General features: G+C 37.4%; 1 protein-coding gene across 5 annotated transcripts in view; it reads left to right on the forward strand.

Annotated features, from left to right (window-relative positions):
• PRKN (parkin RBR E3 ubiquitin protein ligase) overlaps positions 1 to 25,756 on the forward strand; it is a 726,716-nt gene that overhangs the window by 567,699 nt on the left and 133,261 nt on the right. For all 5 annotated transcript variants that reach the window (XM_027686963.1, XM_027686956.1, XM_027686979.1 and 2 more), the window contains exon 8: positions 24,646 to 24,707. In XM_027686963.1, coding sequence (XP_027542764.1) covers positions 24,646 to 24,707 — 62 coding nt within the window. The remainder of the gene's footprint in view (positions 1 to 24,645; positions 24,708 to 25,756) is intronic.

The following is a 25,756-nucleotide window of genomic DNA, read 5'->3' on the forward strand; positions in this document are numbered from 1 at the left end:
TTTTGAACAGGTTTATATGCAGCCCTTTGGTCTGTTGCTTTTCAGAAAAGGTATATAAGTTCACCTGCTGGGAAAATGAATATTTCTGATATGATACGTCTTGTTCTGTTTGGAAAGTGGCCAGATTTGCTACTTTGCTTACAAAGCAAAGTATCCACATGCTTATTTAACATTAAGCACTTCTGCAGTACTGTTGGCTAGCAGTACCTCAGTGCTTTCCAGTTATGTGTTATGCTCATTTTCTTCACTGTAATTCCTTGTCTTATCATTTATCCTTTTGAATCTTTTCTTCCTTTTAGAAAGGGAATGATAGCTGAACTCCTTAGAGTATCTAATGATGATCTTCCGTGTCCTCAAGCAAGAGTTAAGGAGCTTCCCCAGCCCTCCACTGCACAAGTACTGAAATACTAGATGAAATATACAAACTTACTCTGATAATTATGTGTGTTTTATGCATTTAAACATTCTGCAACAGAAGAGAAAGCTCTAAAGTAAAAAATATGAGTTTAACTTCTGGCTCTTTTAGGAAATCAGGCATCATCTGAACTCTTGAGACTTGATACTGCTGCATATTTGCTGTGCGGTGGAAATGAAGCCCTTATTAAATCTAAACTTATAAATTTTTTCTCTATAATAAAAACCTTTCACTATAGGCATCTTAATGTTAGCAATTTGTAAGGGAAGATAATAATTCCTAACTGAATTTAAGTAATGATTTCCAAAGTAGAGCTATAAATCTACTGCAGTTGAAGTTCATAAGGTCTCAAAGGAAAGGGAACCTATGGCCACTGAAATGAATAATCTGTAAACTGCCAGTAATTCACACTGTTATTAAGACTGGTAATTTCTTTGATAAAAGCCTTTGAGTTAGAATGTTAAAACAATTGAACGGTAAGCTAATACAGCAGCTTGTACACAAGAAGTTCTAGTGTATCAAATGATTTGTGTTATTTCTCTTTCCTCCAGCTCCTGCAATTATTGTAAATCTTAAGTAGTATTTTAATCCTCAGGACATACTATAAATCAAAATCTAGATTTCAGAAACTGTCACCCCAGAAATTAAGGTTCTACAGAATTTATAGGAATTGACAGATAGCAAATTATGTTTCCACTCTTAGCTTGGACTGAAATTTTCTTTAAAAGGAGTTTACCTTTTGCCGTACACACCACATTTCAGGACATAGAGAGCTTTAACTTTGTTTTCACTGAATAAAATAGTGAGTTAACACTAATTCCAACTGCAACTGAGGGAGTAATTGATCTTTTTCTTGTCCAAATCTGTTCTTGTGTTATAACGCTACAGATCAATAAAGGAACATTCAGGACTTTTTCATATGTGGTGTTGAGGAGAAGAAGGAATTTTTTTTCCACAGATTTGGTACCTAGATTCATGAATTACAAGTGAGAAGATGTGTACCCAGGCACTAGAAGGCTGCCTGGCACAAAAGGAGCCTATGACTATGCTGGGTAGTTCTAGCCTCCAAACCAGGGCATCTGCATGCAGAAAGGCTTTGGGAAATGATTCCTGGCATGTTAGTGCTCTGAAACCATTCTCAGGTACTTTTTTGGGACAGTGCAAGGGTCAGAAGTACACCAGGGCTCATTCTAATAGTTTATATAAATTACGACTGTATTTATCTGAGAGTACAGAAGTAGCCAATGTGTCACCTAGTTTTCACAGGTGAAAAGCTGTTTCTATTTCTTCATCTCCTAGAATTTGTCCTAAATTTCCAGGGGTTTTGTCACATTTTTTTTTTGGCCCAGCAAAACTGTCTGTATTAGTAGTCCTGATAATATTGATTTAGCATCAACAGATTGTTAGACCTGCTAAAGCTCCCTTGGGTTGATTTGTCCTCAGACAGATTAGTCCTTTGCTGAGGTATAATTTCTGATGAAAGCAAGGAAATCCAGATTTGCACTCGTCCTGTAGTTAAGGTGGGGTTTTGACTAGTTTGACAGTGTTTAGCAAAAACATTGCAAAGACCATTCAGGCAATTCAAGCCCAAACTGCTCACAATACTGTCTCTTTTCCACAGAGAGTGATTCATCTGATTTAGATTACCTGATGTCTTTGAAGGGCTGAATGAGCCCAACTGATCTTCTGGTGTGCACCTTCCAGCTGTATCAGCTCAGTGCAGACCTGCTCTGCCTTCAAATGAATTGTCAAAACCAGCAGGAGGTAATCCTCATAGCATTACAACTCCTGTTTCCTCCACTTCTGATCTTTCGGGATCTCAAAGGTTGTTGGATCTTCTTTTATGTGTTTGGCATCATGTTATTTATTCCATCCTAATGGTTATGCCATTATCGCTTAGGGAGAGGACAGTATAAGTTTCATGGTGAGTCCAGCAGCCATTTGCTTCTGAAACCATAAAGTCACTTCTAAGTCCCAGACAGAATTTGTCCTTAAAATTGTTCTCAACCTCCATTTAATTCTTCTATTAGACCTGGCCTTTTCTGTAGAGTTCCTCCAATCTGGAACAGGATGAAAAATTGATCACATCTGTTCAGCAGAAATTTGATTTCAATATTAAAATGTCCTCTATTTCCTTCAGAATTCAGAATGGTGAAGGGGAGAAACTGAAAATTACTGAGCCAGTGTCTAGCTGAAAAGACAATTCCAATAACAGCTTTGTAGTCTCTCAAAATGTTTCAGATCTTTCACACTTGGCTGTATCCTGAACTTTTCCACATAAGGGTTTGAAGGGGCTTGGGGAGCATTTTCAGCCATGTGTTAAAATATTGAAAATAGTTTAGGTTCAGAGGAGAAGTTTTCAGTCCAATGTCTTTTTTGCTTATGAAGGTATTGATGCACATAAAATTGTTCCAGTATTTTTCATAGATATGGTTTTGACTGAGATGATAAAACAGTATTGAAATAAATTATGGTTTGCTTCACATATTTCTTGCTTAAGAACTAATCTTTTAGGTATGGTTGACAAGGGAAAAAAAGAAAGGCAAACTTTCAAAATTATTTTAGCTGCCTTGCTCAAAACTTTGCAAAAACACAGCATCCCTGTAGAAATTTCAAGCTTCCTCTGAGGATTGTAAAAGGATTCTACCATATTCAGTCAATAGTTTGCCTCATCACTTCCAAGGCCTTCATGACCAGCTCAACAAGGCCTTGATGTTACAAAGTCCTTTGAATTTTACCTAAAGGGAACTAAAGCCTTTTCACACTCCAGTCTTGCTTTGTTTCATTTGACATTACTCAATAGGTTTTGCTATGTCTAAATTAGAACAGTGTCTAATAGCTGTCTTATTGCATTCATCATTGCTACAGCTTGACAGGTCTGCAGCATGAAGGTCACATCAAATCCCAGTTCACATAAGGCAAAGTCCTGATTTATTTCCACCCAGAACTCTTAGGAGGCAACCGCAGCCCCCTGGACTTCTTTACACATAAATGCTGTGCATTATTGATTAGAATCAGACTTCTGGATGTAAGGGCTAGGATTTACTTAGTTGAAGTCTTAGGGTACTCACCTTGCTGTATATTGATAGGGTGATTTTATTACTTCTTTGGGGGTTGTATTTTCAATTTTATTTTTGTTGCATGTGTTTTCATACCCCACATTTATTTTAAATCTATTATAAGTTTATCATTACTGATTGCCCTTTAGGTCAGTGATATGCCTTTCCAAAAATGTTTTCTTTTAAATATTTATTAATGTATTACCTTATAATGGTACAAATGTGATTTCCTTAAAAAATCATGTATGATACACATGAAAGGGAATTTAGAAATATAAAGAAACATTTACACATCCTTTTCTGCAGAGACTGAAGAAGTGGTTTTCTCGGTGATGAGTAAACCTGTATGCTTTGTATAGATATGAGATTCACAAATACTATTTGGCTCACATTTGTAGTTGGTAATCTCCATTTACCTTTTTCTACAACAACAGTGTTTTTATCTTTTTAAATGTTGACATACTGTCATGGAGCACATCCAGGCCCTCATCAAACTGCAAAATTGAGGTGACATCATGTAGTGAGCTGATATTTCCCTTCCTGACTGGTGGCACAGAGCTATGGAACTGTCATTATAGACTCTAAAGGGATGCTTAGTAAAGGGGTGTCTGTTTAAGGCACGCTTAGCAGTCTCTCAATGCCAAAACGTCTTTAACTGCAGTTGGCATAAATTAAAATAATGCATAGGCTGCTATGAATCACACCATAAACTGAATTAGCCTCTGTTTAGCTCTAGAGATTAGGGATGGAAGGGGCAAGGACTGTATCTCTTAATACCTCTTCCATGCTGTGTGTTTCTTCATTCAGACTCTTTCTGAGTTCTTATACATTGTGTGATGCACAAATGTTAATATATGTCACTGTCAGAAAAATTGCATGTGAAATATGGAGAAATGAAAAACACTGAACACAGACCCTGCAGCTATCAATGTCAGTTGGATTTCACAGAGGATCTTGAGTGATAGGTCAGCCCAAAATTCTTCTTAGGGGCAAGGATCTTGTCAACATCAAGTGTACTGTCAGTCCAACTATTTAAGTTTGTTATTGTTTCTTATAAGTCAAGGACTTGAAGACATTTTTCTCTGGTTTTACTTAGGCAAACCTGTTCTTCCTGAGTTCTAAAGGACACTGCAACAAGTTGTGACTTTGCTTCATCCACTTCTTTAACTATCCTGTGATGTTGTTTGGAAAGCTGTGTTCGTGGAAAACCATTCCATGCGTGAGAGAACTAATTATGTTCCTGTCAAAACTTCCTATACTTGCCTCTAGATCTTATCTGTCTTTATCTGATCTTTGACACTTCTCCAAAAAGATTAATGGGAATAGCCCTAGAACTGCCATCTCTTCATGTCTGCTCACAGAGCCTCCAACTCCTTTGATCTTCCCAAGATCGTTATTATATATATTGTACAGCTCATGTCTCTGCCTGCTAACATGGGCAATGTCAGAGCTCATTTGTATGTGCTCTAGCAATTTTTCAGTGGTCTCGTGCTTCTTAGAAGCAACACATCAGCTGTGTGTCTAGCATATGGGGCAGGGGGCTTGTCATTAGTTCCTTCCACATATCTGTATACTACTAGGGAGTAAGACACTCTACTAGCAAAGTGACCATATTTTTTCCTGCAGAGGGGCTGTTTACTCCTGGGGTACATGCATTCATCTCTTCGGGGTTTGGATGTCGCCCCACATGCTGTATGAATGTTGCTATCTCAGTGAGGTCTCTCTGATAACAGCTGTCTCTCAGCACAGCCCTCTTGCTCTGCATCATTCCTTGTGTCAGTGCGATGCTGGTAACCACAACTCCCCCAGAACAACCCATCCGCTTTCTGACCTTGTCTATCAGGAAAATATAGGCCATAGTCCTGCAAATGTAGTCCGGTGCCTGGGTTGAGGCACCACAATCAGTGTGTTAGTAGTCTAGCCCTGAGAGTTTGCAGGTTGAAGAAAACCTGAGATGAAAAATAGCTCTGCTAGTAAAGTCTGTCTTTAATGTTCTCTATTTTTCTATATGCTGCAATCCCTGTCTGCTCATCCTGTACACTCACTTTCAAATTTCCTAGTGAAAAAACTGTCCCCATTTGGTCTTCTCTGTTCACTAGCTACAAATGATTATTTAGGCTGCTGGTTTTTTGATCTACACTCCTGTCCAGATAAGCCCTCCTTCCTTTTCAGTTGAGAGTGTTCATTTCTGAGCACTGAACTCAGACTTATAACTATCACAGGAGAATATTACAGACTGAATAACCTGCAGATTGCATCCTGACAATAAAACAATTTATTAACAAAATTTACTTTAAAAATAGAGCTACTCCAGGCTCTAAAGTTTATTTTTAAATAGTTGCATTGCTAAAGCAGAAGAATGACATGAGAGCTTTTACTTAAATGGCATCCTCTGGCTTTTTGTGAAACCTTGAGGGCGACTAATGGGTGGGCTCTAATAATTCTTTTTCCAGCAAGCCAGGTAAAAAAGCGAGGTAATTAAAGAAAAAGACTTTGAGAGAAAAGTCAGAAAATATAGAACTGATTTTTGTCATGCAGTTATGACTGTTCTTTCTCCACAAAGTCATAAAATGAGGATTCAGAGCCAGGTGGTATAACTTTCAGTTGTCATTGCCTTCAGTGGAGGTTCCCAAGGTAATTGTATGGCAGCATTGCCTTATCATTGTCAAACACATCTTTGAGTCAGCTACAGATTGTCGGTGTATATATTCCTGTGGTGGTTTGGGCTAGGCCTTCCTTGGTGACCAGTTTGTAACCAAGGAAGGGTCCAGATTTACCCAGTATTCCCTACGATTTTTACGTAAGCCAGACTATAAGAAGAGAGGAGGAGAGGCCTTCGCTCTCTTTCCTTCCGGCGGCTTGGAGGTGCAGGTTCCCTGCTGTTGAGTCTGCCGTGTTGGGGAGCGAGGCCTGGCTAGGCCTTGCTGACCTAGGGAGACAGAGGTTGCCGGCGATCGTTCCGGAGCGACTCTCGGTTGTCCCAGGAGAGTAGTGAGATATCTTCTTTGCTAACTTTTTTTAGTTACTAGATCTCAGGCTACTGATTAGGATATATATACATATATATATATTTTTTTTATTTCACTTTTGTTCCTTTTCCCCTTCCCCTTTCCCTTTCCCTTGTGAAATTGTATATAAGTGTAAATATATTTATATATATCACTTTGGTTGTTTCTCTCTCGTTTTCGGGTTTTTCTTAGTTTTTTCTCCCTCTTCTCCCTGAGGTTTTTTTGTTGGGGGGGGGGGACTTCTAGTGGTAAGGTTTGGAGACTTGGCAGGGAGCCAGCTTCAAACCATATCAATTCCTTAAGTTCAAGACATGGGATTTATGATTTTCTGTTTGTAGAGGGTAGTTCAAGAATTATTTTTGGCAGTGTAATATTTTTTTATGTAAGATCACCAAGTTAGGCCAAACTCACAGCTCATGATGCTGAGAGAGAAAATTAAAATCCCAGTTTTGCATTGGTCATTATATCCATAGTATGGAAGAATGTGCAGTTTTCTTGTTCTGCTTCAGCCTGCTCCCTTGGGGAATCTGCCATACATTCTGTATCACTCTCATGCATGGCATCCTCTGGTAGATTTACTAATGACTATATTATCTGTTTAATTTGACATGTACACCCACTATTTAACACAGTGGGGTTGTTAGTACAAGGAAGGCTTTCAGCTCAACTGTAATATAAATAAAAATAAATGTATCACCTTTGTGCAGCTAAGTGCAGCATACTTTATATAACCAGGACTTCCAATCAAAAAAGAACTTGTCCTCAAAACACAAGAGATGAAAAAAAACCCTCAAACCAAACCTGTAGAGAGATCTGAGATGAAAGACTAAGCTAGAAATGGAGATTTCATTTTCCATTTATTACGGGTCAGATGCTGACTAGGTGTGAGGTCCTTGTTTCTCCTAGCAAAACCAAAAAGACTGAGGGTACCACACAGATTGTCACATCCACAGGAATTTTCTGCATGAGTTCAATACAGGTGAGTTCTGTGTGTTCAGGTTACCTCACAAGGAACTTTTTCTCTGTATGAAGCTCCAGGGTTTCACATTTAGAGTATAGAGAGACCATTCTTCATAGTTTTGAAATTCAAGTCTATAAGGCATATATGCAAAAGTGCTTTCTGTCTCAGTTTCTCTTTGAATTGATGAAAAGACGAGAAGCTGACAGTACCATATACAGCATACAGCAGAACACAGTGCCTTTGCGAATATTGCGTGGTTAAGGGTCACTTACTCTACACTTTTCTTACATTGCTTGATGACATGCTTTGGAGACAGTGGACAAATTCCACTTAACATCAGTTATTGTCTAGTTGTTGAATTTCCAGTCCCGTGCCATTTCATCTGTCAGAAAATAAAATGATCCTTGTAATTTTCTTGTTATTATGTGATCTTTATAAGGAAATTACAAGGCTACTTAATACAGGGTAAATGTAGTGCTCTTTGAGAAATATTTGTCCCTTAGAAGATGAAAAGGAGGAGGCTGATGGTGGTTTTCTTTGTTCTTTCTATTTGTTTGCTGTCCTGATCTTTTGTTCCTTGGTTCCAACTTTTAGATAAAAGCTTTTTTCATGTGTTAGTTTTGGATTATCAGATTTATGTCCATTTTGTTCTCTGCCCTCATACCTCACAGCACAGCTTAGCTCCCACATGCTTAACTCCTTAGACACTAGGAAAGGCATTTTGCAGGGATTTTGCTGTCCGGACGTGTCAAAGCAGAGCGATTCTGGGGTAGTAGTGAGGCCAGCTGTACCGTGCCATGCAGTGCCGATGGGGCACACCATGCAGGATTTGCCATAGCCCTGTGGTCACTGGGCAAGTCCCAGTGCTGAGGCAAGCTGAGGTGGAGCCAGGAAGGCAAGTTAGGCTAATGGAGTACATGGCCATGTCCCATGTTGGCTGCAGTAGTGCTACACCATTACTCAGGTGCAAGGATGGAGTAACAAATTGATTAAGTTTACAGAGCTGACTGTTAGTGTGACACTGCTAGTGTTTTTGAACACACTTTCCAGTAAGGCTTCTTAAGAAGCGGAGGTGGCATCATTTGGAGTGTTCAAGGGCAAAAGCAGACAGAGTGGCACTGGTCTCTCATCTGTTGCCTCATTTGTTTGGCCTTCTGCTTGAGTGGTTCATTAGCAGTATCATCTAAGCACTAAGTGAAAATCAAAAGGGCAATTAAGGTCTTAGGAATTATTAGGAATGACAAAATGTTATTTCTCTGTAGAAAATCAAGAGTGCACCCTGCTCTGCACATACCAAGTGCAGTTTTTGTTATTGCCTCTGAAAAAGAAAGTACTAACTATTGTTTAAACACAGAGCAGTTAGGATGGCCAGAGGTAAGGAATAGTTTGCGTGTGATGAAATGCTTATTTTTAGGTTCTGACAAAAGACATCTGAATCAAGATGTCATGAAGTTCTCTAAAATTGTAAGGGGAATGGAAAAGATTAGTAGGAACTTACCCATTCTTATTGTGTGAGAATTGGAGGTAGCCATACAACTACAAGGCAGCACGTATAAAGCAAACCAAGAAAACTGACCCACTGCAAATTAAAATTGTGGAAACTCAATGCTTAAGGATATTGTAGAGACCAAAAGTATTCAGGGTTCTCAAAGTGACTAGATACATAAATGGAGAATTCCCAAGAGGGAGGACAGGGATCTGATTGCATCAGATCTGATTGCACAGAATGTCCCTAAATGGCAGTGTGCAGATAAGTATGGTATACAGAGAAATTTAACTCTTTTCTTGTTTCTTATGCTTTTCTCATGGCATCTCTTACTGGCCTGTGCTAGAGACATGGGTTTTTTTAGATTCAGTACCTTTTTTTATTGATAGTACTTACAGCCAGCTCCAGCTTCTCCCAAAGCAATCTTGTCCAGAAGATGGAGGAGGAGGAAGAGGAAGGAGGAAGAAGCTGAATGATTTCTACCTTTTGTGCGTTGTGGAGCTCAGTGTTGCATCTGTGTCATAAGTGTGTGTGTTATGTCCAGCCAGTATTGTGGAGGTCCAATTCAACCCAGTCCTTTTCTGCTCTTGCTGACCTTTCAAAGATTATTTTCCCAACTTTTTATAGCAGACAGTAATGCTAAGAACAACAGTTCTACGATATTGTCAAGCCTATTGTTTTGTGTCCCATACAGATGGATTACCAAGACCTAACTTGGAAAGTAGCTTTTTAACTATTTGGGTGGAGGATTGACTCAGCTGAGGGAAAAAATGCAGGCAATTACTTCTAACACTGGGTTTCTTTTTTATCTAATCTGCAATTTTCTGAAATACTGCTGTGTCTTTTATCAAGAAATAGAGACTAGCTGGCTTGGAAAATCTAAGATAAGAAGTTTCTGAGGCAGGAGTAATTGGTTGTGGTAGATTGGAACAAATTAGAACGGTGCTCAGCAGAATTGTTTACTGTACTGTGTACATACCACTTATTGCAGCCACTTCCATCGTGTTTTCCTTCATCTGTATTTATTTATTTATCTATTTAATATTGAGACAGTCAATGACATTAGCTTACTTTCCTAAATGAGACTGTTCTGAAGAACAAAGACACAAAGCATTAACCTGAAACGTAAAAATGTTGCATGCCCTCTTAGATTATGCCCAGTCTGTCTTTAAATGTTAGCATTAGCCTTCAGTTCAGTACGATCTGTAGATACAAGACTGAAAAAATGCAAACTGACACTGTGGTGTATTTTTTTATTGCAAATATTTATGTTTGTCTTCAGATCGTGTTTTCTAGGTACAGAAAGAAGTTAGGAAACTATTATTAGTTGTTGGAGTTTCATTTGATTAAGCACCTGTCACCTGAATCAGTTTTATATCACAGCTTCTCTAACTCAGTGACCATTGCACAAAAAATATTGTACCTTTCAGGTACCATTTTGCTACCTTGATTTGTTATTGTCCCAGTGAAGGAGGATATAGTCCTAATGATCTCAGTTGTGCTGTGTTCCCAAAACCCACTCTCCATCAAATTCCAAAAGTAACAAAAACAGAAAATAAAGCTAGATAATGCTCCACAACCTTCAAAGGAGAACTATAAATATATGGTGAGAAAGGGAGAGAAAGATGTGCATACACATTGCAAAGAATTTGTTGCAGCAAAGTTTATTTTTGCATTCAATGCCAGAGACTGCTTGACAGCAGCCACATTGTTGACTCTCTTTTAATGACTGTAAGAGATGTGAGTAGAATTGAAGTGGAGAAATGGGTGAAAAAAACATGCATGTAGCAACCTCCGCAATGGATAGTTGCATGAATGTAGCATCAATGTTAGGCAAGGCATACTTCTCGGCATAACCAGTAAAGCAGGGAAAAACTCTCTAAATGGAAAGTCACAAGTGAAAGCAGAGACAGGAAAATGATCAGTGACAGCAATCTGTAGCCAAGCATCAAAAATCCTGCTTTGCTCTTTTTCCGTCCTCCCCTGTTTCCCTCAGTAGACATCCATCAAACTGCAATACGATTTCTGCTGGCCAGTTTGTGTCTTGGAAATTGACAAGAGAGGGAAGAATCACTTTGCCCAGAATCCTTGCTAAATTACATGAAAACAGGATTTGTGCTGCATGTAAACTGTGTAAATCCAGTCAGCTTTTAAGTGGAAACCAATTTCATAGTGTGTAAGTATCATTGATTTGTTAATCTGACAATTTTTTTAAACAAGCTGATGTGGATTAGCCGGTTCTGATTGTATGTTTCTTACAAGTCATTTGAGTGCTGGATAGCTTGGTGAGTAAAGCACTAGAAATTAACCTTTGAGGCCCCTGCCTATAAATAAATTATTGATCCTTATAAAAAGAATCAGATAATCTCATTAGATGTAGTTTTCTGTAGTGTGAGTCTAAATCCTGCCATACAGAATCATTTATCATAATTGATAATCTTTTTCCTGAAGCAGATAAGAGCTAAGCTGCAATAGAAAAGCAAATCCTGCAGGAAGTGGTATAGGAGAGCAATATGAAGAATTTTCAACCAATTTGATGCTTAAGGGATGTTTTGTTTTCCCTCCAAGTATTTCTAAGGGCTTTTAGCTTTTATGTATGCTTTTATAGCTGTATATCCAATAATTCTCAGTCAGGAAAAAAGTGTCTCTGAAATTTCATGCATGATGGTACTCTGGAGCCAGGCAGAAGTATAAGGAATGAATTTCTGATCCATGACATAACAGACACGAGTGGAAAATACATAGCAAGCAGTGTAATATTGAAAGACAGAAGTGATACAGAGTTCAGTACTTAACATATAAATGACTGCTTAGAAGTACTTTACAGAAAAATAGTTAATGTGGTGTCAAAAGGTAAATGTGCAGGCAATGAGACCTAGTGTTGTTATTTTTTACAACTGCAACTCGGTGATCTCCTGAAATGAAACAAAGTCAAGTGAGCATTTTAATGACATGAGGAAAAAAAAAAGAGACTGAACCTTATCATTAGTTTCAGTAACTTGACTTTCCATTTTGTAAAAGGAAAATAAAAACAGAGGACACTCATGTCTGAGCTCCGCTTCTCTGTCACTGAGCAAAGAGGAGTCTGTACATGTGGGAAGGAGAGTGGGCTGTGAGGGGACACCAGTTCTTACTTGGCTTATCAAGCTGCTTAAGTGTTAGCATCAAGGTCAGAGACATTCCAGTCTCAACTTCTAGTGTCTACATCAGCATTCATAGTGCCAAACTATGTCACTGTAGAATCCCACTAGTATAACTTTTCAAAGATACTTTTTTCTTTCGTGATTGGAAATGATCGATGCAGCAATACCCATTACAAAGGGAGGGGAAAAAACCTGTATGTACACCCCTGCAACTCTCTGCATATATGAAACCCTGTGGGGTTTCATATATGCAGTTAATAAGGTTGGAGATTTGGTCCTATACCTGTCTCTTCTGTCTTCAGGCTCACAGGTTAGGAACCCTGTACTGTTAATAGAATACAGGAAAAAAAAGTAAAGGAAAAAATGAGCATGGTCTAGATAGGGAAGTAATTCAAATATTAGAAGAAATAGTGTCATATAGAGTGTCTGATTTAATAACGATACATTGGACTTGTGCTAATGGAATTATTGTTAGTTTAAAAAAACATTAGACAAGACCAGCTAATGACTAGGTGTAGCATATCTCTTTGTAAGGTGGTAAAGATCAAGGATAGATTCTGTTATTCTGGATTAACTCAGAAGTTATTCATGGCCTTGTAAGTAAAGACTAGAAGGAGAATCCGGTAGTGTGGTGTGGCAGCTCTTCTGTACCGAATTGCTAGCATAATCTCATGAAATTGCTTGCACTAATTCACTTCAGCATACCGATGAGTCTGATGGCATAACACTGAGCTGTGGGGGTTCTCTCCTGCCCTGCACATAGTAAAGTGTATCCATTTTCACTGTGTTCCCAGTCCTGTGCAGCCACTGAGCTTCAGGCAAATTGTGACAGTCTTGGAAATTTATGATCACAGTGCTAGCACAGCATCCTTCTCTGACCCATTGAAAAGGCCTGTCCACCTAGCAAGAACTGTTTTCTCTTTTATATACAAGGGCAAAAATTAGATCAGTTCTTGTATCCAGAGCAGAATTCTTTAAAATATTTTTCAGAAACCTGTGGGTATTTAAAAATAGATATTTCTCCACCAAGTAGAAATCATTCAGTATTTCTTCACTGGCAGTAGTGTACCAGTTTTATCCCTTGTGATTAAAGTGTTTATCCCTGTTGATTATAAAAACCCACACTGAACTGGACCTCAGCTGTAGAGCAAAAATGATTAGGAATTTTTTTTGTTATTCTAAATATTTTTTCTGAAGTGTTGCAGAAAGAGAGACGGATGTTAAAGTGTTTTGTTTATTTCATAGGCAAATACTGTCATGCACCATAAAATGGATAGACCATCTCATTGACAGATCCAAAACAAAGCCTTCTTTATGAGAAAACACTGTATTGCTAATAAAGTGATCCCAACAGCCGAGCTTGTGCTGCTTAATTTGTTTCCTTGGAGTGATATTATAATTCTGACATACTGAAAAATCGCCTTGCAGAGACTCATATTGCATTTGTTGCTGAGTGCATCTTTGATATAACATTTGTTATTGTAGTGCTTGGGGTGTCTTCAGAGGAGTAATATTCTAAATGAACCTGGCTGTATTATCCCTTTAATGTAGAGTAGAATTTTGCATTAAATTTTCAGCTTGTTTCAAAGGTGTTTTGCCAGCTATTCATCACGAGTGGTCTGTTCAAGAATAGGGCCAGTATAACAATATAAAATCAGAAAAATCCTTAACACTTTCTCTTTGGGGAATCTCTCAGGTCATTCCAATTCTTTTCTGTTAGATGAATAGACAGCATGATCTCTTGTATTTATGGCTGCCTGTCAGGTGTTTTTATAGTAGAAACATGAATCACTGTTTGTAATGCAGGATTAGCCTGTCTCACACAATGTTATTAGAATTAGACCTGACTAGAGAGCAACTTAATTTCTTTTTCTTTTGTATTTGACTTTAGTTTTCCTCCCAAACCAGCTTTTGCACTCTCAGGAACGCTCTCATTCTTATGTTAGAGCAAATATTGAAGAGCATATGTCTTATTTGTCCCCCCTCAGTGGAATTCTGCTTTCTGAGCTGACAGTAAAATATAAAAAGATTGTACTATGGTGTCCTATTAGACCTCAAGACTGGATGGACAGTTTGTATTGAGCACAGGCATTTTTCATAATTATGTTGCCTGCAGGGTTGCCACCTGCCCTAATTTGATCTGATTAAGGTGAAAACCATCCTCATTTCATAAGTGGAACTTTACCACGTTTACTCACAGAGAACAGCAAGATATGCACACATGTATTGCTGCTGCAAAGTAGGAAGAAAAATATTACAATTAGGTATCAATTAAGATTTGAACTCCATTATGAGAGTGCAGGTCACTTTTAGACAATTGCTTCATTCTTTATGGTTCTGGAAATGGTTTTCTGTCATAAAATCCGTATGAAGAAGAGAAAATCATAGCCATTCATCCAGATATGTCTATTGTATGTACTATTCTGAGAGACATAATATATTCTATGGCTTTTTAGAATTCTCTTTTGGTTGGGTGGGCTTATTGTCCATGAACATTTATTTTTAGAGTAGCCTGGGCTTGCCTTGCAGTCTGAGTCATTTATGTAGCAATTTAAATATTTGTCTAAGCTCTCAGTGAAAGGCTCATGTTGAAGTCTTGTAAATGCTGCACAGATTAAAGGAATAGCATTTTTTATATACTGTTTATACAGAATGATGTCATATCCCAGGAAAAAAAAGAATTGAAAAAGTAGAAAGAAAAGCATTGCTGTTTCTGGGTCACTGAATATTGTTTGCTATTGTCCTTTCTGCAATAGTAATTTTGTGCATGCTTATGCGTGTGTGAGTAAGAGAGTGAGACCAACATGTGTGCATATTGGGTTTTCTGTCAGAGTATTTTTTAGCTTGGCATATTGATTTTTATTTACTGGGGACAGGAAATAACCTTTAAAATTTTCATTTGAATAACCTTAAAAGCTAGTTTTGGAATTAAAGGGATAGAAAACTGTACTTGTTCTCTGGCACCTGTCCACAACTTTCTTGATGGTGCAAAGGCTTATTCTACATTATGTAGTCAGTGTAATAACCTCCCTTAGTAAAATACAAATGAGATGGAAATTTATTGCAATATGAATTGATGAAACTGTTCTTTCTATCTGTAATTTCCCAAATTATAGGAGGACAGTTTCCTTAATTCAACTTTTAAAAGGAAAAAGAAGAAATATTTACTCTCCAAGTCTGATTCTCAGCATTTGGACTTTAGAATATACTTCTCTTATTGAGCCATCAGCTGAAACATGGCTGTGTGAACTTTAATTTCAGCTTAGAAACCTTTTAGCATTTTCTGTATTGTACCTGCTTAGTTCTGGTATTTAGAAATTGCAGTCTTTTAAAGATTTACCCTTCGGTAACTGGCAAATGAAATTCTTCTATAGTTACTTCTGACTTTTATTCAGGGATGGTTGGATTTTCCCTGAGAAGACAATCTCTTCTCTTATAGAGTCTCCACCACATGCTGAAAGCTCCTGACCTCTCACTTCCCTTCTCAAAGGTACTGATCATCATCAAAGGCCAGTGCCAGCATGAAGGTGGGAATTTGAGAGAACAGAGTTTGCTTTAGAGATTTCAACTACTTTTTGAATAAAAGATAAGAAAACCTTTCATGAATTGAGCTGATTGAGCTAAAAACCCAGCAAACTGAGAATGAAGACCTCCTTTCAGCCCAGATCTCTGCAATGAGATTTTCACTTCCAAGGTTTTTATGGCAGAAGGTATGAGTCTTCCAAAAGAAGTTTAAAACAACTCTGTTGTATCTCAATGGAAAAAAAAATCACCTAGTTATGGTAGGAGCCTTAGATTTGTTGATTTTCTCTCTGATGTTATAAAGAAAGTGTAGGAATAACTTCAGTTAAATGAGAAGCATTAAAAAATGTTTCTGTAAAATTTAATTTGACAATAGTCAGTACTTCCATGAAAAGAACAACGTCTCCTTTTTATTTTTGCTTCTGGAGCTACTGTATTTGAGCAGTAAAGGTCATAGCTCAATTTCTCATTACAGATAGACAGCATGGAATTTGTTGAGTTGCATGAGTTTGGTATTCACTGACTTTACCGAGAATTGCATGAGTGAATTTACACCTATAATTTAAACTGGAATATTAAGCAAGCAGATGGTACAGACTGTTCATCAAATATGTTTGCACTATTGCAGGGTTACCCTGAAGTCTTAGTCTCTTGGGCAATACTGAATTTTTTTTTATTTTTTTTTTTTTTAGAAAATTTCCCCCTTCTGACAGACTCAACAGTTTGTCACATAATGGTGCAGAATATACAGAAACTGCCAAAAATAACAAGCAGTGACTTGCTGGCATTGTGGAACTCAGTGCAATTCAAGATTTGAATGCTGATGTGACTAAACAGTACTTGTTCAACTGTGGTTTAAATGTTATTTTAAATATGCAAAAAGGAAGCAAGGAATCAGGTTCTAAACTGAAATAGCAGGTCAGTATTCCTGCTGATATTTTCTGTGGTAAAGATTAAAAGAAAGACCTTAGTAGAAAATGGCTAATGTGGTTCATTACTTCTAGTCATTTGGCTTTAAAGCATCATTAAAACAAGCAGTGAGTAACAGCATAGTGAAGGCCAGATTTGTGTGCAATGTGAGAAAGCCAGGCCAGCAGAATTTGCTACAATCACTTTATGTGATCCTTTCCCAACTCTGTTGCAGTCCCTTTGTGACATTCTTTCAAAAGTACTTCTTGAAAGCAAAAAATACCTTTTGTGTCTTTGGATGTTTTTGAATTTAAGAGCACACAAAGTTGTAACCTAATCATCTGGGCAACTAACATTTCTGGTGACTGGTTGGAATAGGACAAGCATTGTGTCCTGGCAATCAAGCTTTCATGAAATTTTCTTGACTATTAGCTTCAGCAACCTTTTTGGTAGCAGAATACTGTATAGGTCCTTTTACTGCCTTCAGCTGTCAGAATTCAATCAAGAAAAAAAGAAAATTAACATCATGCTGTTTCACAGGGTATTAATCGGGAGAAAATGGTTTTTTGTTGGTTTGGTTTTTTGATTGTTTTAGGGTTTTTTAGTTTTGTGTTTCATTTTTTAAAGAGAATAGGTTTCTTATTGCAGATTGACCTTTGAAAAATTAGCAATTGAATTTGCCCTTTACTGGCACAGGGTCTTTCTAACAAAGTATTGCATTTTGTGTTCATAGCCAATTTGTTTGCTAGTATGGATACAGGTAAGCAACATTGACTTAATTGTTGCTATGGTAGTTTGCTTGAGCTGAAGAGCTGCCCTGCCATTTGTAGTTTCAGACAGATTTTTAAAGACGTGGAGGAGAGACCTTCACCATGTTGACCTCTCGGTACAGAAACCACATGCAAGTATTGCTTGTCATCTCTGATTCAGTGCAGAGCTGAGCTTTGCAATTTAAATACATGCCTGCTGTCTTTGAAAGGACAGAATTCAAAACTTCTTACTTTTGAAAAAAATCTTCTTTTTTATTTTTTTCCAAAGAAAGCACTTTAATGTGCCTCTTTTTGGGCATATATTTGTTTTACCTTGCTATCTACTTATCTAGATTACTATACAGAAAAATATTATCCGCAAACTGATGTTATCAAAGTAGCATGAGTACAAGTAAAGAATCCCATGTAATTTTTTACTTTCTTTTTTTTGTTTTTACTGGATATATAATTTTTACACCAATTGTAAGGTGGCCAATACAAGATATTTGGGTACAATTTGCAAACACAATACTGACTGCAGTCAACAGGATATAAATCATCAGATGCTTTAGTTCTCCAACCTGCTGAATGCTGCTTGTAGCATTTTGAAATAGATCTATACCTAAGACATATTATACTTGCTGAGGAAAGTTCTAATACCTATAGGTAAGGCGAAGGAATAACCACTGTGCATTGGTTGAACAGAGTCATTTGGTTTTCTTTCTAGGGAAAAAATACTTGATTACTGAACCTACCCCAATCACAGTAGACTGTCAAAATGGGTATTGGAAGCAGAAGTATGAGTTAATGGGTCAGAGAATTTCTGTTTGTAAATGCAGCTTGAATGTATGATCAACATTAAGAATTCAGAAGGAAAATAAAGAAGGCCTTTTTTAACCTCATGATTACAAACTGATTTCATGAGAGGGTTTTTGACTCTGATATATGATTTAATGATTAATGGTGGTTAGCAATAATTGATTTTCCAGATAAAGTTGTGTGCCCATGTGAATCCTCTGCATTTTCAGACCTGCAGTGTAAGGCATGGGACTTGAGATGAAAAATTATTCACAGGACATTTCTATCACCTTTTGTTCTTTAAAAATTAAATATTTTTATACAGAGGAAGATATCTGTAACTACAAATCTACAAATTAATGAAGTTCTAAGTTTGTCTACATTAGCAAATTATGTGGGTAGCAACAGAGAAAAAAAATCCTCAATGATTTACTATTTACATAAGTATTGCTCATGAGTGTTGTGAAAAAAATTGTGAAAATGGCTATAGTAATACCCTTCTGTAGGATCTGTGGGAAAATACTTTTACATCTTTTCACAATGCACAAGCAGTGCATGATAGGTTTATGTGCTTATATTCTGTAAATGACATACTTGATATTCATATCTTTTTCTCTTTTCAAGAAAATATTTATGCATTCCAGACATGCTCCTTAGTTTTGTTCACGTTCACATAACATCAAAAATGAGAAAAGGTCACCTGAAACACCCAAATATTTAATTAACACAAGCACAGTGAAGTCACTTCATACTTTGAAATCATTTCAGTTCCTGTAAGAATGACTGCACTGTCACCAATATAGGATTGCTTTTCACTGGAAGAAACACAGCAGAAAGGTGTGGATTTTTACAACGGTATTCCAATTAGCTGAACAAGTTGGAAGAGACTGGGAAAATGATGTAACAAATTAATTCATATTAATGATGGTATTTTAAACCTGTTAAGTTTTGTGTAAAAGTCTAGCCTGACTCTATCTTTTTACCACCCTGTTTTCATTCCCACTGATATACACAGTGCAGAGCTGTGCTCTTCCTGCCATTCCTGCTCGCTCAATGGAGTCGTCTGCTTTGTGCTGTGTTGAGTAACATGTACCTTGCATATGGAGTCCCAAACAATGTGTCCCACTGTAGCTAGAGGTTGTCTGTGCTCTGGATGGATACCTGCTATAACAAACACCTCTGAACTGCAGGATTCCCTTGGATTCCCTTGCCACCATTCCTTGCCATGCATGCGTGGCAGGCCAGTGTGCACATATATATGTGTGTGTGTGTGTGTGTATATATATATATATAAAATTGTTGCTATATTACAAGTCCTACCATTAAAGTGCTGCATTTCCAGATTTTTAGGCTTATGTTTTTTGAATATGGAGCATTTTTCATATCTATGCTCAAGTCAGGGAAAAGAAAGAAAAAACAACAAACCCATTAATTTTCTAAGCATGAAGTGGTTATTCTCAAGTATTTGAAACATTTTCCAGTTGCAAGCTTGGTTTAGCAATTAGCACTATGAAAAGATATCCTTTGAAGGACACTGATAGATATTCATACATGGTTGTGTTCAGAGCCCACAAAAGGATGTATTTTTCAGAATTAAGGAGTGTTGATACAGACATAAATTCTAAGTGAGAGAAATGGAAGTTGTGCTGTGTCCATAATGTAAATGCTCAGTTTACATGAAGCTAAATACGAGGCAAAATTTACATGCTCAAAGTTAAACATGTGGAAGTGATTGGGATTGCAGCTGTTGGGTGAAATTCAAATAATATAACTTAAAAAGTCTAAAAGTTACTTTTGTAAATCTTGCCAAAACACCTTAGACTACTCAGTTAATGGAGATAAGTGTATACTTTTTTTTGTGCTTGTCTTAATCATGGGAATTACCCTGTGAAGGTGTATATTCCTTCAATTGGCTAAAAAGGAAGCATGCAAGATTAGATATAGAAGAATAGATAAAGAAGATATTAGATTCATACAGCCAACATTTTGATGCTCATTGAATCTCACCCAACTATACCATTTGGGGAAAGATGAAATTTAAAATGCAAATCACAAAATAATGCTGCAAATGTATGGTAAAATATGTAGCACAGAATCCTGCAGTGGGGATGTATATGTTTGTAACTATGGTCAGAGAAGACATTTTCACAAAATATGCTGAGCTGGAAGGGACCCATAAGGATCATCAAGTCCAATTTTATGATTTTCTATGATTCTCTGAGGCTAAATTTCAGCCGGAGTGCCTCCATCCAGTGCAGGCAGACAGGAGTAAAGCCCCAGCCCCAGACATTCGGCACCTCCCTGGTGTCCATGGCCGGGGAGGGCAGGGCTGTGGGGAACTGGAAATGAATCCTGGTGCAGGAGGGTGAGTCAGGGGCTGACATGGAGTCCTAGGTTGGGAAAGTCAGGGCTGGTGGTACCACCACAGCCCTGACACTTGTATTAGTTCTCAGTTGGCTGTATTTGTATCAGCAGTCATTTTTTTGCTTTCATTTTGCCAATTTATGCAAGATTAAAGGGTTGATTTAATTTTTCAATTGCCTTCTCTCTGGAGAACATAAGTTCTCCATACAGAGTGACAATTTTAAGCAAAAACAAAACCAGAAGCTAATTCTGTCTGAGAAAAAAATATGTGAAGATTTGGGTAATTAAATTGATGGTAGTTAGAATCATAGTTTAATTACATGTGTAGCTGAAAATGTTTGTTCAGAGCAGTTGAAATCAAAGAATTTATGATGTTAGGAGGCATTAAACTGTCCTTCCTAAATTTTGGTTCTTTATTCTTCTCTGTGAGATATATATTCTCACAGATTAAAAGTATCTTTATGAAGAGAATACCAGAACATAAATTGTAAATTTACAGTTGCAAATTTCTATAACTTTAAATACACCTTTCATTCCTAGGTGCATCATTTGGAGTTAAATAGTAAATCAATATGGGAATCAAGCAAGAACAAAATTATTCAAACAAGTAATCTGGGATATGATTAAACATTTAGAAGCAAATAATATGCTTACATTTAATATAAGTAATAAATACTTAAATAGACACAAAGAAATTACTTGTTGTGAGTTTATAAAGCTGCTGGTGCTTTTAACTGGGTGTCATCCCTTCATAATTCAGCTTCCTGCTTAGACTCGGACTCATTCCTAAGACATCACATTAGTTTTATGGATCTGATTGCTTTGAGGTCAATGGAGCTATGACAGAGGAAAAAGTGGTATAAAAATATTAAATACTTGCATCAGTTTTATATTTCTTGCATCTTGCTCTGCCTTCACAGTTAGCAGAAACCCGTAACAGTCATTGTAGCTGAGGACATATGAAACACATAGGTCTGAATGTGAGTTGAAAGAGGGAACTAATAAGCAATTTAGCTGCCATTTTATCAGTCTGCAGATGTCCTCAATCCTGAGTTTTGGCTTCTGATTAAAGGCAATTGTCCATGCTTTTGCATCATTTCCTTTTAACACTCTTATGTGTAATTATTGATTGATCTATTTAATATTCCTGTGATTTGGTTTTTGTCTGTGAAAATTTCATGAAGGCTTGCACTTTTCAAGTAATATTTCAAAAGAGGGAAATGGAAAGTTTCAGTAATTGTTGAGACTACTGATTATAAGGGGTTCTGTACTACAGAGGGCATAAAAACTGATCCTCAAAGTATTCTATACAAAATAACAGAAATCTCTAAAGTGCAGATTATTTGTGTCATTTGGCATGTGCTAGCTGCACATCAGAGATTTATCAATACATTTTTCTATAGCTGTTTGGTGTGTACAGTTTGTCAATGAACCCATCGAGTGCTGTGCAATAATAATTTTCAAGTTGTCACATGTGTTTTCATATGCAGGAATATGTTAATGGATATATGGACGATTTCATAGGTGAGATGACAAATAGTTCTTAATGATTTTAGCAGAATAGGTATTTGTTTTAATCTCTTTAATTTTTATTTATGTGATGGTTATTTGTCCGGTACCTTTGTCTCTAGTCAGAGCGCAGGAATTTAACATAATCCAGGACTTTTTCAAAACTCACAGATACGTGGTAAAATAGATTACAGTGTTATACCATGTTTTACAAAGGTCCACTTACAGAACAGAAGAAATTAAAGTAGAGATAGTAAGCATCAGAAATACATCCAATACAAAAAAAAAAGAAGAAAAGAAAAGGAAGATTTTTTTTTCTTGAAATTATTGCTTCTGAAATGTGACGATCTGAAATTACTTCTTACAGACAGCAGACTGTTGTGTCAGTACGATTCAATATTGCATGCATTTGACATTTCTGAACTCATTGCTGGAAAGCATCATGCCAACAGTAACAGAGTTTTTAAGCTCTCTCTCCTTCTTTGCTAGTAACTTTAGGATCTGTTGTATAATCAGCTAAGCAGGATCCAGTGAAAGTCTGAGCTATGAAAAGATTGAAAATTAATCTGGCAAGTCTCTGAAAAATAGACTATACAAAATATTGTACTGGGAAGAGGATGCAGCAGTGGATGACTAGTAACACTTGAACATGCATGTTTTTCATAGAATCATAGAATAGTTTGAGTTGGAGGGGACATTTAAAGGTCATCTAGTCCAGCCCCCCTACAATCTTCAATTAGATCAGGTTGCAAAGAGCTCTGTCCAACCTGACCTTGAATGTTTGCAGGGATGGGCCACCCACCACCTCTCTGGGCAACCTGTTCCCGTGATTCACCACCCTCATAATGAAAACATCAATTTTAGACATTAAATTCTAATTTGAAACACAGAGAAGACAACAGCTCTGAACTACAAGTCAGGCCTCAGGTCAAGAAATTAGTGAGACAGAGTTGATACATTCACGGTTTGGATGAGCTGGAAGATGGAGGTGTAAAACCCAGTCAAAGGGACAGAAAAATGCTGTGCAGCAGTGATTCTGTTGTAGGAGTAGCAAGGACAACTTTAAGTGCATTAGAACAAGAAACAGAATAAACACTGAGAACCTAAGCATGGAGAAAATAAGAAGAGAAAATTAAAGGTGATACATGTGTTGTGGTCCTACAGGTTGAGAAGAATAAAGACGCATTAACAAAGAATCACTAAGAGCTAAAACACATTCAAATATGTGAATATCCTTGTGTGCAAGAGGAGGGAAGAGGTGGGTGAAAAGAAGCCTATAAGGATATCATAGGTTTTATTGAATGGGAAGAAATATTAATATTTAATAAGAGAAGTTGTTAATAGACAATTCTTACTATATGCTTAAACCTGGGCCACCTTAAAACTTGTCTACCTTTGTAAGGATTTGCTGATGAAGTTGTGTAGATGGTGCATTCTCCACCTGTACCTCCTCTAAATGGAGATAAAACATTTACCAGCAAGAAGCTGATTTGAATATCATTTAACTCTCTTCCCTAAGTAGAAAAAGTTATACCAGTACAAGACTTGTACTAATATAATTGTGTCTATGGTGTGTTTTTTGCCTTTTTAGTTATGTTACTTTCAAGTGCAAAGGCTTTTCCTTCTATATCCATAAGACAGATATGCCAACAGAAGTTGTGAGTATAGGCTATGTCTCATTGGCTCTGAGTAAAGCTACAGTGCTGATGGAGATTTCCTGACAATTATGGCCAAATTCATTTGTATCCTTTTAACGGCAGTCATTAAGACTGACAGGTAACTATTTGTAGTTGCATCAGCAGAAAAGCAGGTTGTTAAAGATCATAGTTCCCATGTTCTGCAGAGAACTATGCTTTTAATTCCTTATAAGTAATTTTCTCTGTTCAACAGCAGATGCTTCAATTTATGGTAAAAAGAATAAAGCCCAGATTGCTTTCACAGTCTGCACTTTCATCCCTTGTCAGAAATTAGTCTGGTAATGTACGAAAGTGGTGTACAACAGCCTTGGATTTCATCATCAGGAAGGTACTCAGAGTCTGAACAGGTCAGTAAAGTGCACGGCAGATAGCGAGACATATTCTTTCCTATTGGCTGGTGCAGATGTGAAAGTCTGTAGTGACTGAACATGAATCTCACTGCAAAGTTCTGGCAAATCACTCCCCTGCCTGTGTACTTGGTTTGCGTATTAACACCTGTGGATAACAACTACATATATGTGAAATGGTTTATATTTATGACAGCCAAAATTAAAGTGATCTGTGCGGCCTATGAAATCCTTCAGGGAATCAGAGAAATTCTGTATTATGCTTAGAAATGAATCCAAACCTGGTGTGTGAATCAGAATTCAGCTTTGGGCAGCTCAAGTGTTTTGATGTGAGATCCTCTTTTAACAGGCTTTATGGTTTACACTAAGGGTTGGCAGTATCTGGCAGACAGTGCTGCCCTTTTCATCTTGCTTTTGTTTGTAGTCCTCTGGGAAAAGGGCTAAAATATTCGGAATATAACCTTTCTAAGTGTTCTTGGTAGCACGCTCAGAAATGTGGAAGGATTATTTGATAGAGGGCTTTCAGCATTCTGGTGCCTGCAGAACCATGGCTAATCTTTCTAATCTTCTTTATCTGAAGTAATCTGTATGTTCTATCCTCTCTTCATGTATGTGTCTTATGCCAAAACTGCACTGACAGAAAGCTCTAAAATGCCTGTTTTTGTTTCTTTCCAACAGCTGGCTGTCCAGATTCCTTGATTAAAGAGCTTCATCACTTCAGAATTCTGGGAGAAGAACAGGTGAGTTAGCATCTCAAAGGCAGCGTCTTAATGTCATGAAAGATAGACGCTAATGAGACAGTTTCATCTCTCTCCAGGGAGACAGAGTGTATCTCATGACCCCCAATGACCTGAAATGTGGGGAAAAAACCACATGGGAGTTCTATGTGAGAGCTGGGGTTTTTTTCATTCTGTCCGTCAGCCTTGACAGGTTATTAATTGGTACATCTGCTACCTGCCACAGTTTTTCAGCTTTTGACTACAGCAGTAAACAGACTCTCTAAAGCAGCAGATAGACAAACAGTCCGACTAAGGGATTGGCACTTACAGCTACTCATGATATTATCCATCTCTTGATGTGGTCTTTTTTCTCTTTTAAAAGAGTGCTTCTCATAATTATAGCTTAGCTTTGCACTCAGAAAACTATTTCTGTAGAGGGACATTTGCATAAATGAAGTATGCTTTAAAACACAGGATGGTCAGTTGTTATTTTGTCAATAATGAAATTCACATACAGAGATACTAAGAAAAGGCCTTAAATTCTGAGATACAAGTTGAATTTTCAAATGCTCGATGCTTCCAAAATTCAAGTTGTCTTTGCCTCTGAAGTATTCCTGCAAAGGTACTAGTTATAAAGCCTGACTGCCTGAGATAGAGCTGCAGGTGCTAGGGACCGAGAGGCTGAAAGCTCACCATTAGTGTGTTGTACATGAGAGTATCCATGTCTTTTAATGAACCCAGGGACTTGCACAAGGTTGTATGAGGGCTATGACAGAAGTAGGAGCAACTCCTGAGATGTCAATTCAAAATATTATTTCTTAGTTTTTAGATGAGATTATGTTGTCTAGAACACCATGTTGCTTCTCCTTTCCCTTTTTTATTACAGTAGGGGCTGCTGTTACATTTTCTAGACTTCCAGTTTTCCTCCACCAGCCCCCCACATCAGTTTTTATAGAGAGTCACAAACCAGGTTTCTCAGGGACTTGGCTTTTCCTCTGTAGGAAGGCAGCACGAAGGGCAGTGTGGCAGTTCTTGTCTGTCTGACAAGAATTGGAAAAAAAAAGACAAAA

This window comes from Neopelma chrysocephalum, unplaced genomic scaffold (assembly GCF_003984885.1).
Source record: "Neopelma chrysocephalum unplaced genomic scaffold, ASM398488v2 Primary Assembly neopelma1_23, whole genome shotgun sequence".
Lineage (NCBI taxonomy): Eukaryota > Metazoa > Chordata > Aves > Passeriformes > Pipridae > Neopelma > Neopelma chrysocephalum.